The sequence below is a fragment of the Montipora foliosa genome, chromosome 2 (assembly GCF_036669935.1).
Source record: "Montipora foliosa isolate CH-2021 chromosome 2, ASM3666993v2, whole genome shotgun sequence".
NCBI lineage: Eukaryota > Metazoa > Cnidaria > Anthozoa > Scleractinia > Acroporidae > Montipora > Montipora foliosa.
The window spans coordinates 13,918,520-13,937,885 of NC_090870.1; the positions used below are offsets into that span (position 1 = coordinate 13,918,520).

General features: G+C 35.7%; 1 protein-coding gene across 2 annotated transcripts in view; it reads left to right on the top strand.

The window, feature by feature from the left end:
• The window catches only part of LOC137992510 (golgin subfamily A member 2-like), a 50,035-nt gene that overhangs the window by 406 nt on the left and 30,263 nt on the right, over positions 1-19,366 (top strand). The window contains exons 3-13 of one of the 2 annotated variants that reach the window (XM_068837878.1): positions 1,369-1,418; positions 3,564-3,603; positions 5,898-5,950; positions 7,824-7,857; positions 9,630-9,659; positions 10,248-10,301; positions 10,529-10,609; positions 11,039-11,077; positions 14,566-14,628; positions 18,018-18,111; positions 19,176-19,282. In XM_068837878.1, the coding sequence (XP_068693979.1) occupies positions 1,369-1,418; positions 3,564-3,603; positions 5,898-5,950; positions 7,824-7,857; positions 9,630-9,659; positions 10,248-10,301; positions 10,529-10,609; positions 11,039-11,077; positions 14,566-14,628; positions 18,018-18,111; positions 19,176-19,282 (645 nt within the window). The remainder of the gene's footprint in view (positions 1-1,368; positions 1,419-3,563; positions 3,604-5,897; positions 5,951-7,823; positions 7,858-9,629; positions 9,660-10,247; positions 10,302-10,528; positions 10,610-11,038; positions 11,078-14,565; positions 14,629-18,017; positions 18,112-19,175; positions 19,283-19,366) is intronic. The other variant, XM_068837879.1, reaches the window with a different exon arrangement.

Sequence of the window (19,366 nt, forward strand, 5' to 3'; positions counted from 1 at the left end):
GTCAATATTGTGTGACTCGATCGAGAAGTTGTATGGAGGACGTTATTCCAACTTAAATTAAATGTATATTTTATCGAATAATGTCCCTTTGACTAACGTAATGTATAGTACTTTTCCTGTTTCTATGGTAAACATTTGTAATATTACTGCTGTTCTCTGCTTGATGTCCTCTTTCCTCCTTCATTAAAATCATCGCCAGTACGTGCATTGTTTGTATTTTGAAGCTCAGTTCGCGTATTTGGCCAATTTTGGTTGGCTACTGCAGTAGCATAATTAACTTCCACGCTTAACTGAAAAGCACTTATTTCTAGCCATTGTTTTCGCATCATAGATACCTATTTTTTTCCTTTTAGAGCCTGGTGCTTTTTAATTTTGAAAAATCCAAAGTTCCGACGTTCCATTTTATTTTTTGAGTCATTGCCACAGTGACCGTGTTTTGGAATAGCTATTTTGCATGCACACGTAAATTATTTTCCCGACATTGCACTGTCTGTATCGTTAAATGAACTGTTATCCGGTTTTGACTTTGATATTTCATTATAAATTTAGCTTTCATAAAATCATTAACTAGTCATGCAATAACATGTAATATAATTTGTCTATATAAACCGAAGATTAATGTAGAAGTGCAGGAAGAGGTGTTATTGAAAGCTTGAAGGTACAATTGGCAACAAAAATTTTAAGACTCTTTCCTGTTCTGTCATGTGTCTCCTACTTATAGCTTTATTTATGTTGTGTTTTGTAAACTCTTTTATCCACTCCTCTTGCAATTAGTGTTGTATGAGAGATGCTTGATTTAGGCCCGGTTTGTAAAATAGTTGGCTCAGCTAGAAGGGTGACCTGCCTAGCTAGCTAGCTAGGGCACTCTTTTTGGCAGAAGGGTCAGCCTCCTAGTCAGGCCAACTTTTTTCCATGTAAACACTTTGGCTCACCTAGCTGGGTCAACTCGGTCAAGGCATGATAATGAGAGCATGTGCAAGCACTGTCTTCCCAGTCTCCTTATGATCAATACTGAGACAGGCAGCTCTTGACTCGGACAAAAGGGACAATTCTTTTGTGATATAAGCACTTGCTAAAGTTGACTCGGAGCTGGGAGGGTGACCTTCTTACCCAGGAAAACGTTTTTGCCTATAAACTATTAAAATGCTAATAATTATTATATCGTACATGTACCGGTAGTTGCTAAAGTCGCATTCTACCAACAGTCTACAAAAAAGAATATAGTAGTTTCTATTCACACACTGGAAATAACACATGTACATGTCATTCAAACATAATAATAAATATAATTATTATTATCATTTTTCAAAGTTGTAGACATGACATACATGTAATTTTCTGATCTTTAATAATATTAATGTTTTTAAGGGAAATATCAGTCCACATGAAGAAGCTGCAGGGTTACAGCCTATTAATGGGTGAGTATCAAAAATGCTTTCTATCTGTGTTGTCTTTGGGTGCAAAGTGCATTTGATGATAAATTGTTTAAGCAGGCTTAGCACTACAGTACATGTTGTTACAATGGCTTAACCACAGGAAGTTCAACCTTAGCAAGTATCATAAAATTAATTTAATTTGTGCCTTTCATTATGGGGATAGAAAATTACTGTTACTGTACATGTACATGTAGATTGTGAATCTTAAAGGACTGAAGTTTTGGGATGAATCAGTAAAATTAAACACTTATTGTTTTTGATGTGAAGTGATTTAGAAAATTGCAGCAAAAAAATACCCAGTTCTAGATGTACAGCTGTACTGAGTGAAGTGCATCTCTTGAAACAGGAAAATTTAGTGTCACTTACGCTAGGAACAACTGAGATAATTTGGCTGATCTGTTGCTTCAAATAATTATACCAATGTACATGTATGACATGGCGCCGCTATTGTCACAGCCTGCCAGCCTACTTTATACAAAACAAATATTGATGCGAAAGTAATAATAAAACTAATATTGATACACAGTTTTATGAAGAGAGGAAGGAGGTCTTTAGGAAGTGTTGATCAAGAATTTAAAAAGTGCCATCAGTGACAAAATTTGCGACATGAAAACAACATAAATTTTGTGCTGTGAAAATACGTTCAATTTTTCTATTGTACTTTTAGCTGCACAAATAAATCACAAAATCGAAAGCGGCTGCCTGGATCAAGTTACATGTACCTTGCATGTTACTACCAACTCAAGAAACACCGGGTTTTTGTTTTTGTTAGTTTGGATTTTTTTCTTTCAAGTGTTATAAAGTTCGACAAGAAATGAAAGATCACAATAATAGACAATAATTATTATTGTCTTACTCTCGAGGTTGAGAGAAATGGTAGAACTAAAACTCCCTAGAATCGTGCTGAAACGGGCAGAAATACTTAGAACATACATGTACCATAAAATTAATAGGACACAAGGAGGCAAGGTGAGAAATTCTGGTGTATTGTTATCTCTATTTTAATGCCCTAAATAACGATCGCTAAATTCCCAATACAAATCTTTATAAAATGATTTATGTACCGCAACAACTATACTCCTTGAGCTTGGGGTACCTACCGGTAAGTACAGCCAAATAAGTGAAGTGAGTAATTTGTGAAAAAAAAAAAAAAGAAAAAGGTAGTTCTATCATGCTCTCATACTATTCTATTTCGGTGCTTTGTTATTCATCAGTTTCACAAATTCTTGCCGATTTTGGGGCTCATTTGTTGAAACTCAAGCACGCCTCCAACCAACCTGTTTTATATTTTCATGATTTCTGCACACACTGTGGGCTTATTTGCCACCACTGACTCACGGACTCTCTCACTCACTCACTCACTCACTCACTTCCTAACTTCCAGATTTCCTAAATGCAAAATAATTAAAATAATAATTTTATACCAATTGTATTACAAGTAATTGTATGATCTTTTTAGTTAATTAGTTATTCTAGTAGACATCATCACCTTTATTGTAACGAGACCGATACCTCCCTTTGGAGAGTAAGGCGCAATAAAGATTTACTGTTTTACTGTTTTTTACTGTTTTTTACTCACTCACTCACTCACTCACTCACTCACTCTTACAACCTGGTGACATAAGTGTGCAACTTGCACTTATGAAGAGTACTGCAAAAACAAAAAATTAATAAGCATAAGAAGCTTTGAAAACGTTGAAACATGCTAATCCTGGATTAAGTTAATCAGCTTTCAAACAACCTTTCCCTGCTTTTATTTCCTAAGGAAACTCGTAACATAGGCTTGGCTTAGCTCTACACCACATATACAGTGTACAGCAATACAAACAATGATGTTGTTTGGTGTTGTTCTACATGTACATATATAATTATGCTTTACTTCTACATTGTGCAGTTGCAGCTTTTATCTTGAACATAAAACTTAACCTTGCACTAACTTTTTAAATTAACACATGTACGGTACAAATGTACATTTACGGTAAGTGCTTTCAAGAGTTAAAAAATATCATGGGAAAAAATGAATCTCTGGAGAAGGTTCAACTCATGCAGCAGTTGTAGGGGGTGTAATGACACTCTTGCAAGAAAAGACAATGGCCTTACTGTACATGTACTTCTTTGTATTGGTAGAGCCTATCGTCTGGAGGATAACAGTGCCCAAACACATCAGGTAATTGTTAACTGGAAGAAGAATCTTTTTTGTTTCATTTGACCTCAATGCTAATAATCATCAAAATTAATGTACCAGTAGTTTGATCTTAGCATTGTCGTCATAAAGTATGGGCATTACTAAACACGAGAACGGAACGGAATGGAATATACCGCAATAAACCAGAATATGCCATAATGAGGCGGAATGACACTGGAATGAAACGAAATGAACAAGAATGGTACTGGAATATACCAGAACGAGCTGGAATGACACCGGAATGACACCCAATAAAGCGGAATATAGCAGAATGAACCTGAAAATGCCAAAATTGGTGTTTTAGTTAGCGCGACCAATTTCCGGTTGTTTCAGTCAGCCTTTGTTGTGTCATGTGACTCCTTAAGGGAATTGCATGTGTTATTACCTTTTGTAACTATTAAAAATACCAAATTTTCGCATTTTCAGGTTCATTCTGCTATATTCGGCTTTATTTGGGTGTCATTCTGGCACGTTCCGTATAATTATTCCGGTACCATTCTTATTCATTTCGTTTCATTCCCGTGTTATTCTGGCATATTCCTCCAGTGTTCGACACTTACTTTCTTACCAATTTGCCCTTTGGGCAACCAGCAGGGTTTAGGCCAGCTTTATTGCCTCAGGAGACAATTTGTCCCTCTGTGGCCCTTGCAAAGGGACAAATAGGCAACAGCGGGGGTAGCCCTTGTCGTCCCCAAAAGGCTTTTTCTTTCTCACCAGCCCAAAAAAGTGACATCATTTTCTTCTCGCGGTTCTTCCTCGTGTGTGAATTCTTTGTCATTTTTTCTTCATCTTGGTCGATGGTTTTACATCTTTCACTTCACAATAACTCGAGACTTTCCTTGTTCCAAAAAATAATTTATATCCGATGACAAACAGAGCAGGGCACTTCAGTCCACAAACAAAGCGAGCTGTAAACACATGCGTATCAAAAGCCAGGCATGCGTGCAAGGCAGTTCCCATTTTACTACTAAATACGGTAAATGTGATCCTCAATTCATTGGTTGTTCGTATTTCAAGCCATCGATTCAAAAGAGCAAAATACTGTATGTGACAGGTTTGGAATGCTGTTTAAGGATCGAAACATGAGAAAATAGTGTTTTTTGATAAAGCACTGATAAACTATTTTTATTCAGTTATTTTTGGGATTAAAATGAAAATATGAAAATGTGAAATGCTAGCCATCCTGGTTTTCTGATCGGTATGAATTTTCATAAACTTGTTCCATTTAGTTTTGACTCTGGGGACATTTATGGCCCGTCCACCTAATTTGAAGGGACAAATTGTCCTGCAAGGGGGAGAATGTCGCAAATTCGCACTCTGGCTCAAACCCTGAACCAGTTTTGTTTTTTTTTTGGTTGCCCATGATTTTTTTCCGGTTTCTCTCCTTCTAAAGACCGGTTGCCCATTAAAACTCAAAGGAGGCTTGTAAAAATGTCAATTTTGTGTAAAATGAGTTTGACAGACCAATGCGACTCCTGCTCTTTGACCATGGTGTTTTAGGAGCCTTGAAAGTTTTGCTTTGACAAAGCAGTATCGTAGCGTATTTGGCCATGCAAGAACTGGGTTGCATTATAACAAGCATTCTTTTGCGCGGAGAAAGATGGCTGCTACTAACATGTTTCTTCCAATCTCTTTAGTGGTTTGTAAAAAATGTACCAATAGTATTTTTAACAGAGAAATAAATGACAGCAAAGAGGCGTAAGATTTTTTTATCGTGTTTTTGGTGACTACTATTACTAGTCACTTTCTTCATTGCAAATCAAATCGTTCCGCAAAATATTAGTCGAACAAAAATTCTGATTGCCAGATCGTGCAAGTCTTACAGTTGTTTCGCTTGCCCCAGGCAATTGGGCTAGCTTTAGTGTCAAACACTGCTCTCCCTTTTCTCCCCGCTTTCTTTCCATTGACGCAATAATGTAAGTACGGTCAGTACCCGTTTTCTGGTGTGGGGCCTCATTGTTGTGTTTCACATGCAAGCCATGGAAACAGTATGTAACCACAGGTGTGAAGGGCCCAGTTGCTAAAAGTGGAAGCTTCTAGATACAGTTGTGCTGCAAATACATTGTACATGTACTTGTGTACCCCCTACTCAGCAGCACAATAATTGAACCCAGGAATCTCTCATGACTAGAAATTCCACTCCATATATACAGCTACATGTACATGTATACTGTACCTTGAGTGTCCTTGCTAGAATTTTCGATCCACTGTTGCATTACATGTATTTCATTGAATGACCGGTGAGTGCCTTTGTCTTAATTTTGCTCTTTTGCTAGGCACTTGAAAGCAATCATAGGGGTGGACCCTCTTCAACCACTTTGAATGACAGGTACATACAGATGTTATTATGTAAAGAAAATACAGAACATGTATTTTTTTCCTGTACAAGTACACTGTATACTGTACATACAGTTCATGTTGTACATGTATGTTTCTGATAATTTTATAAAGAAGTTCGTTGTTCAAAGTATTTTCATGTTCCGCTTTATCCTGCTGCAGAATGAATTTTATAACAATAAAATGATAATAGTAAAATTATAAGTAGCCATATTCTTTCATCCTCTGTATACAATGTACAGCTGTACATATAAGGGATTTGGAGCTGCTTCCTTCATAGCAGTTTCACACAACTTGTACTTGCCACGTGGGACTGTGATTTACTTGACTGTATGAACGTGTTTGGTATATGTACATGCATCATCTCCAATTTTTGTGTCTTGATGAGAGCCTGTTGACACTATTGGCAGGACAAGCCATCTCAATTGGTTTTGTTAGCAGGAATCATGTTGTCAATTGGATGTCAATTCCTTAACCAGTCATCAATTGGTTTTTTTTCATGTCAGCAATAATTGGGACATCAATAATCAATCAGGGAAACCAAGAGGAAATCAGAATTTTGTATTGATGTGATGTTCTGCTTTGGAAACTTTGTAAGCTTGTCACAATCATGACAGTGCACTCCTTGTTTTTTGTTTCCTCGAGAACAAAACATTTCTATAAATTGACTATTAATTTTACACAGTGATTTAAATTGTCAAAGAAAGTAGAAGTGGCGATAATATTGAAAATGTACATGTAAGCATCTTGTAGAAGAAAAACAAACTTGTGAACTTAAAATCTCACAAAAGATAAAGGCAACAAACACAGAATTGAACAAAATTAATTGATCCTAAATAGGACATTTTGGCTACAATGTACCTGCATTGATGTTAGGATAAACTGAGTGAAACACAAAATTGTTGCAAAATCTGCATTATCTCTAGCTTTGTAAATTGGTGATTTGAAGAGACGTTGCAAAATTATTGAGTTATTGGGTGATACTGTGACTCAGTTGTTTTGGGTAACAATAATTTACCTGTATTATTGTTGACTGCTGTGGTTTATTTCTAAAATTTCTGAGGGCCATTTACATGTACCTACATGTACATAATACAGGTACGATCAGTTACTGTACACCGTATGATGTCAAAGCACATAAAAGCCAAAATATGTTCAGCCGTGACACATCCTTCTGGTCAGTTTATAATTAAAGTTAATATTTTGCATGTACTGTGTACCTTTATGTTGTGGTTCAAAATATTTTTCTTTGTTTAAAATTTTTTCAAATAAGTTCATTTTCGATTTTCTCTTGTCCAATATTCATTACCATAATCTGAAACATGATAATGTAATGGATTTGATGATAAAAATTACGGGCAGAAACATACTTATTAAAGACAACGTTTCGGTGTCCTCATGACACCATCATCAGGTCAAATATAATATTTTACAGATAACTCGAATATTAATGTTCAAGATTAAGTTCACAGTCCCTAGAGGCTAGGTGATTGTCTTGTGTATGAAATGTTCCTTATTCGTGAGCACAAACCATGTCTGAATATCCAAAGTGACTCGATAAAGGCAAAACTTTTCACCTATCCTCTAGGGACTTTGAACTTAATCTTGAACATTCATATTTGAGTTATCTGTAAAATACATGTATTATATTTGACCTGATGATGGTGTCATGAGGACACCGAAACGTTGTCTTTAATAAGTATGTTTCTGCCCATAATTTTTATCATCAAATCCATAATTTGAAACGATAGAAAATTGAAATTAAACTGGTTTTTAAAAGTTTGAACCTGGAAAGAATTTGAACCTCAACATGTATTCTGTATGTTGACTTTTGTAACTATCATGGCATCTTTATTTTTCTTCAGAGAACACACGACCACTGAAAAAATTAAGCAACTTGTAAGTACTCCTCCTAACAGTATACACATGTACATATGCTTTTATTTCTTGCACCATACTTGTCAAGCTACGTAGAAGAATAAAGATTCTGGGCTTGTACATGTACTGTACTACATGTAACAGTTTTTGGGGTGCTTAAATGTGGTGGAAGGCCTTCTTATCCCAGGTGGAAATCTTATTAAGATCTTACTAAGATTCTTGGTAAGTTTGTTAACAAGATCTTGTAAGGGATCTTACAAGGTTCTTACAAGATCTTGCAAGATTCTTAACAAGAAGCTTACAAGATCTTATGAGAATCTTGTAACAATCTTATAACATCTTAGACAAGTTCAAGAAGATTGTACATGTATCTTAATGCTATCTAAATAGGGGCTCAGTTTACCCTAAAATGCACCTGATGCAACCATTTAATGAAGCCAATATTTTCAAAATTTTCCAGGGGAGCATGTCCCCGGACCCCCCTAGCATGCCTATGACTATAGCAAGCTTGCCTACTACTCAAATCATTTTGACTGGGCTGGGCATATTGAAGTCATTTTCACAAAAGTTGTTTGTAAAGTTCAAATCTCTTACTCTCAAAGTTTATGTTATATAATTTTAGCTGTTGTGCAGCTGAAATGTGCATCAGTTACTGTTTTGTTGCTTTGTTCTTTTCAATTGGAGCCTGATAAACTTGAATTTGAAAGACTAATTTTTATGGCAGTTCGATGTACTTAAGCTTACAGTACATGTATGTACATACATGTACTGAAGAAAACTGATCGATTAACAGTTTTTACATGCTGCAGCGCAAGTTTATCGAAACATTTTCTCCTTCACATCAACTTCGAATCAAAATATGTACATGCATATGTACAGGTAGATTTAACGGGCCGATTCATGGTTTGAATGTTGGCATGCAGGGAACAAGCCCATTTGGAATGGAAGGGTTTCACAATAATACGCCACTGCCAACCACATTAACTTTTATTTTTTCAATAAGATCAGTTGTTCCGTTTTCGAGCACAGGCATGTTTGTGAACATGCTATTAATCTTAAGGAAAAGTTTGCGTTCATGCAGACGCTTACAGTTTTTTCGCACTGTCTCCAAAGACGAGACTCTCGTCTCGAGAGACGAGACACTTGTCTTGCAAGAGGAGACTCCTCTCTTGAGACGAGACTCTCGTCTTGGGAGAGGGTGGAAACTTACTTTGAGCGGCACTGTACCTTTAGTGGTCCAGTACATGTGTATTTGTAACTTTGAAGGGATGGTTAAACAACGTTGACTTGCTTTAGTCCACAATTTCACTGCTGTAGATCATGTACATGTATTATTATTAATTTTACTCTCTTAAGAACTCACTCATTCATACAGCAATTTTAATATTGTTATCCACATTCTTAGCCAGTTATTCTTTTTAGTGGCTCATTAGAACTTTGGAATACTTTGCTGGAAGACCTAAAAAATGCTTGACACTTGACATTTGCATATTCTAGGTTGACATTTTAATTATATACATGTATATTATTATAATAACTGGAAATAGATTTTGTGGCCTTTGCTCTTCTTAATGATCAAATTCAAGTACAATTTGTATTCTTCCATCTTTAGTGCCATCCAGTGTCTTCAATTCTTGATACTTTGTTTGCATTCATTAAAATAGAATGATCATAAAAAGAAATTAATTAAATCAAATGTTGGCTTTCTTGTCTGTATGTACTGGTACGTGTAATAAGTTCAGTAATTATGATAACAGTGTTTTATTTACATATTTTTAAATTTGATTTTTCAGTGTAGACAAATCAATGGTCTTATGAGTCAGGTATGGGAAAATGGGATTCTCTTTCAGTCATGTCCATGACGACAAAAACCATAACAACAACAAACAATAATATAGTGAAAAACAGTAACGAGCAAAAGCAATAGGTATCATTCCCTGCACATTCATTTTACAATTTGCTGTCTATTTGCTGTTGTCCTGAAAACAACCATGTGTACTTGTAAATGGAAAGTTAATAAACAATTATTGGATGAGGTTTTTGTGATATCCGGAATAATCAAGGTCGAGGTAAGTGTCATCAGCTGAAGCCGAAGGCTGAGGCTGATAACACTAACCGAGACCTTGATTATTCCGGATATCACAAAAACCGAATCTACTAATTGTTTTCTTATACATTGTTTTGAAGAAAGTAACGACAAATGCATTATTGCAGCGATCACAGTTTCTTTTCAAACACATCGCTCTTGGAAATCATGCATTGCGCGCACAACCTACAGATTATTCACTAAATGTACACTGTGCAGTGCACTGTAAAGTCCAGAAGGGACAATTCTGAATGCACATCAGTGTTGGTGAGATGTTAAAGATTTGAATTGCATTTTGGTTATCGATGTTGTTGTTTTTTTTTAGGATTTTTACATTAATGGTGAAGACCCAGTGTTTCACGAAATAGAATCTCTCGAGGTACTGTAAGCAATCAAGTCCTGCCATTTTTTTTTACATGACAATGTACATGTACAAAATCATGACCAAAAAAATGTTTGTCATACTGTAGCTTACCGTCATCAACTCTTTTAGTGATCAACATAAAAATATCTGGAATTCTTGAAGAATTTTGTTATGAATATCAATGATGTACAGTATAATGATTGTACGCCAAATTAAACATTAACTTATCTCTTGGATTTCAGAATAGAAACCATCAACTTGAAGAAAGAGTGCAATCCTACAAAAGATCAAATGATCAGCTGAATAATCAAGTCAACGAACAGGTACATGTACATGTCTTGTACACATCGTATCTCCCTGTAAGCAAGTATGCATGAGTAGATTTTTAATTCATCTGGCCTCAAAACTATTTCTTACTGAAATATTGACGGGAACACCATAAGGCAAATTGCACAGTATGAGAATTCATGTTCCTTACTGTGGTTGGTCAAATTGTATTAGTGTAAGTTTTAGGCGGAGAGGGAGGGGCTGCAGCCCTTCCCCATTCTGTGATCCATACCACACCATGACCCCCCCTCTCCCCCCCCACTTTCAATTGTACTCCACAGTCGCTGTTAGCATGATGGTCATAGCAGAGATTTGCAAATTACTTTTATTAGAGCACATTATTTTTATCACAGCTTCCCTTCAATGATATTATAATTTTATTACATCATTTTTTTGCTGTAAACAATTTTTGATGACTCTTATAGAGAAGACAAATCATCCAATTTCAAGAACAAATAAAACGGGTAGGTACATGTAGCCTATACTACATGTGTAGGCCTGATTTTCAGTGTTAACTACATTTGTACATGTACATGTAACTGACATTTTCTCGTGATATACAGACCCCCTTCAGAGATGTATCCAGGTTTTCAAATTTGGGGGTTCTCTGGAACCCTTCTTGAAAAATTTGGGGGTCCATTGCAACATTTTGGGGTCCAGCTGCTAATTAATATTCAAGAATATGTAATATTCGATCTATTGCCTCTTACTTGCTGCTGCAGTACCCTTTCAGGTTTCTAACTAGCACAAAAATTAATGAAGTCTTATCCCTCCCCTCGAATCACACTCACTCACTTACTATCCTTTATGACGTCAGTTATCCACTGTCCCGTGCGTCTGACGTTGCATAGCTGTTTCCTTTCTCCATATACACTGTATACTTAAAATAAAATTATCAATTTCTTTGAAACTGTTATGCCCGTTGATTCATCGATCAAATTTGAGATGTACACGTATGGGCTGTCAAAGCTCCATCTATCACATCCGAAAACGTCTCAAGCAATCTGTACACTGTAGGAACTGTTGGCTCCAGTTGATAAAATTAATGATCTAGATCTCCACAGCCAAAAAAAAAAAAAAAAAACAGAACTGAATCTCAATTTTCCACAAAAGAGCATCAGTTATTTTAACAACACTTGCGGCTTAATTTAGGAACAGAAGAGTAAACAAATAGTGATACACCGATCATCCTTGGCCGGTAAAGGTACACCTTATTTAACGTTGGAAGTTCCTTTACTCTCTAGAGAGTATTCTCCCAGGAAGCCGATGGTGCGCTCATTTTACCCCCCTCTTTCCATCAGTGCTCCGCTTTAAGGGTATTTAAAGCTACTTTGGCTGCACTGAAAGGAAAGATTAGTCGAAACATGGATGTGAGATCCGGGGATCGAACTCGGGACATGTTGCACCAAGGCCGCACACTAACCAACTGTGCCACCCTTGCTCCTGAACAAAATCCACGTCCCCTGTTACTAGTCGGGTGTGATAACCACTACACCACCAGGACAGAAACCCTGACAGTGCACACCCCAAATACTCATACTTTTAACTGAATATTTTTGAAAGAAAATTTGCCCTGAGGGGGATTTGAACCTACGTCCCCCCGTTACTAGTTGGTGTGATAACCAATACACCACCAGGACAACCATGGCCAATGTTAATAATCAAGTGATTGAATACATTGAAGTTTTATGTTAAACATGTTATTTTTAACACTAACCAGGGATCGCGTTAACACAGAAATCGTGCATTTTTACGCAAATAAAATCCAAAAAATGCATAATGATCGAAATTTTAATGCGTCCCAGGACGCAAGGCACTGACTTAAGTAACTCACACAACTTGCTTTGATTTGTCAGTATATTCTGTTGTTTGTAAAACTCTTGGAGCGATCTGTGATCACAATTGAAGTTCTAAGAAATGGGGTTTAAAACATCTAAAAAGGTTAAAACTAAATTTTCGACCGCCTTCTGCGGTCTTCTTCAGAGGAATGTACTCTGCAAGTCACTGAATGCAAATGTATAGCAAAAGACGTCACTGTTGCTCCTAAGGGAGGAAACCAGTGATGCGTAAACCCTTGGAAAGGGTGCTCTTTCATTAACAGAGTTCTTGTCCAGGAATGAATGTAACGGCTCTAGAAAAAGCCTTTGTCGGCCGGTCCTATGCATATGCGTCAATAGTAATTCCAAGTTGGTTACTCTCTTTTTCTCATAATTTAAAACATACTCTTTTTCTCGCTGAGGGTCACCAAGATTTTGGAACCCCCAAAAAATGCTTGGGACCCCAATTTGGCTGAACATGCGGGTCCGAGGACCCAGATTGAAAAATCCTAGTGCCATCCCTGCTAACTCAGAAAAAGTTGCATAATGTGCAAAACAGACAAGTTACATGCAAAACAAGAAGCAAGACGATGACACATGCACACCTGGAATTAATATCAACAGGGTTGCACTTGTGAAACAAAAAATTAACATACTTTGCTGTTGGGTTCTTTGTCATTTCAGTCGTGATAAACAAACCATTGCTTGAAATTCACACGGAAAGCATGCAACAAACTGAACTTCAACTGAAATGTTAAATTATCATTCGCAGATCAAAACTGTCACTGATTGTCTCGCCTAAAAGAAACCACTCAGATAACGTCATGCAACACGTGGGAATTCAAACACAAGAAATTAACTCCTCAATCTGGACATAATCATTTACAAAATGAAATCATTAGACTACAAAATCCGAAAATAACAGGTTATACGTTCCTTGCTGTTCGCATGTTTTTCCTGGCATTTGTAATTTGCATAAACATTCAAATTTTTTTCTGTGTCCAAGTGGACCCTTTGTTCTAAATTCTGTGCATCCAAAGAAAAATGAGTGAGACCCAGGACACAGTGACACACTCTGGATACATCTCTGGCCCATTTTAAGTCGTTGTAGAGATTGTTTTCCCATTGTGTCCTACCACCCCCTCTGACGAGTAAAATCATCTGGTGTTAGACAGAGTAAAATCTAGCGAGTCAAACTCCTACATGTAGGAGTCAAAAGGTTAAAAGAAAAGTACACTGTAATCAGGAAAAAGAAGTCATGTTGTCCAGTACATGTACAGTGTACATGTCATATTTGAACCAACAGCCACAAGAGAATGTTGTGGTACACTATTGCTATGTCCAATCGCGCTGCCATGATGACCATGATTAAAAGCTGTTTATTTGTAAATTATTTTTGTACATTGACTTTGCTTTTGTACTGCTGCAATGCGCTCGGCAACTCAGCAGTAATCGTTATTAGAGAGTGACATAACTTGGAAACGCTTCACTTCGATGAAACTTGTGATAAAGCTTCATGGTTAGAATAGGTTTCAATTGGTAGTTTATTTTCATTGGCTGTCGACGTGTTGATGATATTAATACCATATTTAGCCGAGTTAGCTACATGTATGAGCAATACACATGTAGACCATGTTCGATATACATGTATCAATATTCACACGTGGCTGTGAGGCTTTTTGGTTAAAATATGAATATTATTTTGTTTAGAAATCTCCCTTGAGATTTGAAAGAAAAAAGGAACTGAGCCGTAAAAATTTGATTTGACTATGAAGCCTTGTAGCCATACCTGAAGATTGCTACAATCCCACATCTTTATCAAACTCAGCCTATTGGTTATCCCACAAGGTCAGGGATGAGCATTATAAATTTGCGCACATCAGGATCCCAGGGTTTCTGCTTTCAAAAACTTTCTTGACAAGGGATCAAAAGCAATCAGATTAGGGCTTTTTCTATAATAAATATTGGTAAAATAATTAATGTACTACTTTTATTATTTCATTGGGATTATTATGATATTGCAATAATCCCATTTACATGTATGTGGATCCCCTAAAAAGCATGACCTTATTGTTGTCTAAATGACTGTGAACTGAGGAAAACATTATATTAATTATTATTTTTTCAATATTCAGGAAAGAACAGAGTTGGCAAACAAGCAATTACTTGAACAGAGATCACTGAAAGAACAGCTTGAGGTAATTATTGCTTTCATGCACTTTTCGTTTTATCACAACTAAGTATTTTTAAGTCCTGTGACTAATTTATATGACTGTACAGGTTGGATATTGTACATGTAACATACTGAACATTTGTCCAGAGAAAATCAGGTTGTCTACTTGTGGCCATTATAAAGGCCATGAAAGCACATGACTGTACATGTCACAACCCATTTCTCCCAATCTTCCTTTTAAGCTATATAGCACTGTACATTTATAATTATAATAATAATAATAATAATAATAATAATAATAATAATAATAATAATAATAATAATTGTTGCAAGTTTTTACTTTACAACTACTCAAGTTGTTTTATTAAGTGCATTAATCTTGTGCTCAGAAATGTCTTTCATATCACTAATTAATTCAGCAAGGTAAGTCCTCTATTGCATTTATAAAATATTATTTTTTCAAAAAATAATTCAAAAAATAATTCAACAAATGAAGGAAAATGCTGGGTTTTTTTTACTTCTTGATTGAAACAGATTTTCTTAATACACGTTCACATTTCCAACCAGCCAATCAAAATGCGCGCCTGACAACACAATAACCAATCAAAATTTGTGTGATGTCGCAGCCATGTTTACATACTCTCATCTATTGTAAACACAGCTATTGACCAATGAAAGTGCTTAAAACTCTCATTTCCAGGAGTCAATGGGTTAATGGAATGGACAATACAGTACTTTTTGACTTGTTAACCCATTCACTCCTCAGGAACCCCCAGGATGCCCCCAGTTGACGAGTAAAATCGTCTGGCATTACACAGAGTAAATCTGTTCAGTTAATTTTGTGCTAGTATCTTTTGAGTCAAACCCAAATTTATCTACAGTGTACATGTACCGTAATGTACATGTTCCAATTGTCTTGCCTAAAAAAACTCACTCAGATCAAGGCTGCTGCCTGAGAACATTATTTTTTCCGGAGCCCCTCGGGCTTCTGACATTAAAATTTAGTAGCCCGAGTATTTTTTTCAAAAGACCAGAATTCATTTTAAATTAAAAGTGATGATGAATCACCTTGTTATAAGTTAGGCGCCTGTTCGGGCTACTCATTCAGAAATTTGGTCGCCCACGCTCACCATTAAGGTGCCTCAGGCGACCAGGCGACCGTTTGGGAGCAGTCTAGCAGATAAAGTCATGCAACACATGGAAATTCAAACACAAGAAATTAACTCCTTATCTGGACATTATCATTTACAAAATGAAATCATTAGACTACAAAAATCCGAAAAATTAATAACAGCTTACATGTACAGGTACCTTGCTGTTCGCATGTTTTTTTTTTTAATTTGTATAAATATTCCAATTTTTAGCATGTATTTTCATAATAATTATAAAAAGACCTGGGCTGAATTTTGAAACGAGAACAAAAGTATAGTCATTTGTGACAATGAATCCATTTATTGTACACTGCAAGAAGCAAAATTGTAAATGAATTGACAACAGGGATACCCTCTAGGTTTAAATAAAATTATATAGTATTTTGGAACAGTTAATACTCTTCCAAACAATAGCAAACAATAGTTGAACATACAGTCACATGAGTCCCATCTTGTGATTGAGTTGCTAAAAAAAGTCAAGATTTATTAAATGCTAGTGACCATGAAATGCAAGGGCACGAAGCCAGTCACTTTAGAGTCTCACTAGGCACATCATGGTCTGTTCAAATTATTGTTAAACATTGCATATTTTGTGCATAAAAATTACATTAAGAAGATCCACAAGTAGATTAATAACACTTAGCAACATATCACACCTAGTGAAATATGTATGCATTGTTATTTTAAACTCCTCAATCTGGACATAATCATTTACAAAATGAAATCATTAGACTACAAAAATCCGAAAATAACAGCTTACATGTATCTTGCTGTTCTCATATTTTTCCCAGCATTTGTAATTTGCATAAATATTCCAATTTTTAGCATGTATTTTCATAATAATTATAAAAGATCTGGGCTGAATTCTGAAACGAGAACAAAAGGATAGTGACAATGAATCCATTTATTGTACACTGCAAGAAGCAAAATTGTAAATGAAGTGACAACAGTGATACCCTCTAGGTTTAAATAAAATTAGAATTATAGTATTTTGGAACAGTCAATACTCTTCCAAACAATAGCAAACAATAGTTGAACATACAGTCACGTGAGTCCCATCTTGTGATTGAGTTGCTAAAAAAAGTCAAGATTTATTAAATGCTAGTGACCATGAAATGCGAGGGCATGAAGCCGTTTACTGTAGAGTCTCATTAGGCACATCATGGTCTGTTCAAATTGTTAAACATTGCATATTTTGTGCATAAAAATTACATTAAGAAGATCTACAAGATTAATAACACTTAGCAACATATCACACCTTGTGAAATATGTATGCATTGTTATTGATTTATGGAAGTCACCAAGAAGAAAGTGTCACAAATCGAGTATGTTTTGTCAGTTTTTTTCCTTGATAATAGACAGAAGCTTTTCCATGTGTGATTGCAGTCAGATTGTGAAGAACTGTAGAGTATGGTTTTTGAATCCTTCATGTTGTAGCTTACATGTATACATGTAAAGTAGTAAAGCTGCATGCATTGTAGTGGGGTAAACCTTGTTTTCTAGACCTGAGATTCGAAATGTGTGCTCCATGCATTAATTGGTACATGTAGCCAGAAATGGCGGTCCATGTTTTCGAATAGAGAAGTATGATGTACATGTACAAACTTTTGAAACCCTTGATCATGTAGAAATTACATTTCATTTTGTAGTGGGCAACATTTGTTTTGAAACTGGACTTAAAAGATTTCTCCACAATACGTACAATATTAGAAACAGCTTACTGTCATCCATGTCTCAGACATGTTCTCAGTGTCTTTGAGTAAAGAAGTGCAATGTGCCTTTTTTTAAATTGAAGGTGACTGTCCTATTTTGTAGAATACAAAATATTACACATGTACATTACTACGGTTGTACATCATACATTGAAGGGGAATTACTGTAATTGATTTCTCATCAAGACATTAGACAGAGAATTGCCCAAATGGATAGACATGGTTGTTCGTCTCAATTTCTGTGAACAAAGAAATTCATGTACAATGTACGATTTGCTAATCCTAGATGTTTAGCTTTTATTGTATACCAATTGTTGGGGTGAACTTGATTTTTAAACTAGACATTTAGCATGTACATGTAGATGTACACCTGATACAGTATAATGGCTGATGATAGAAATGGCTGTCTGTCACGTTGTCTATGAATAAAAATTACGTACTGCACTCAACTTGTAATTGCTTTGCATTACATGTAACTGTTTCTTTTATTTTTGTACATGTATATTCATCACCTTATTTTTGCTATTTTTAAATTTGTTGTTTTGTTGAAGGTTCATATCCAGACGATTGGGATTTTAGTAGGAGAGAAACAGGAATTGCAAAGTACTGTCTCTCAACTTCAAAGAAAATATGATATCAAACAAAGTGAGTTTTCAAGCTGACAAAAATAAAAGTATATTACAGACAAGCTATGTCGCATGTGACCAGTATCCGCAAGACTGAAATTAACTTACGAGACTGGAATGGAATCTGGAAGATTTTTCTGAAAGTTGCTACGAAAAGTGCACAATAACTGTAAAATAATTCATCAAATGCCTGAAAAAGTTTTCACTTTTCAAACACTGTTTATTTTATAATAAAGCAAAAGTTTATTGTTAACTATTTTCAATGTATCAAGGAAATAAATATCCACAGGAATTCAGAATCTCAAGAGCAAAGGTCAAAACTTGCATGCAGGTTTGAATACAGTCATGAACTCAGTTCAAATTTCAAAACTACTGGCCATGTATGACATAGCTTGACTGTGTGTGTGAATTTAAGATGTATTGCCGTCATCACACTTACTGTGTAAAGAAATAAATTACAGTGCACCCACTTTCCTACCAGCATTTTTAAATGATTATGAATAAACATTGTAGTAATCTTTGCGTGGTGAAAATTGATTCTAAGAGGAAGTGCAGGTCTAAGCCTGCACTATTGGTTGTACGTTTCTATGAAAGAATGAATGATAGTATAGTACTGCATAAAAAACTATTATTATAATAATATGAAGAAAGACATTTTAGTTCGTGTTTTAATTAAGGCACTAAATAAATACAAACTGTGCTTCTTGTTTCTATTGTACATGCAGAAATGGGTTTATCAACTGAGTTGTTGTGGTAAATTGACCACCATAAAGAAATTCTAAAGCTGGCATTTCAAGTGTTATCCCTCCATCAATCTCTTTGATGAAAGGCTAATGCTCAAAATGTCAGCTTTCAAATTCCTTTACAGTCTGTGGTCAATTTATCTTATCAACTCAGTTGATAAACCCATTTCTGTGTTTCACTTCCACACTGCCACAGCATCAACATTCCTTTAGAAATTGAACTTGTTATCCATCCTACGTACAATAAACATGTAAATGGTAATAATGAACACTTGGTGAAAGTTTTGAAATTGAAGCAACTTAGAAATCACCTGGTTGTTTTCTGTTATTACATTTACAGGTGAAAATTCTGAGTTAACAAGCAGGTTACAAACTGTTCGACAAAAGGCTGGAGAACTTGAGAAGAATCTTGCCAACATAACTGCTACCTGTGAAAAACATCAAGATGTGAGTTATGTTTGCAGTATAAGCAAAAGCGTTGTACCTTATCACCTTAACAAACTCAATTGTCATGGATTCCTTGTTCATGTA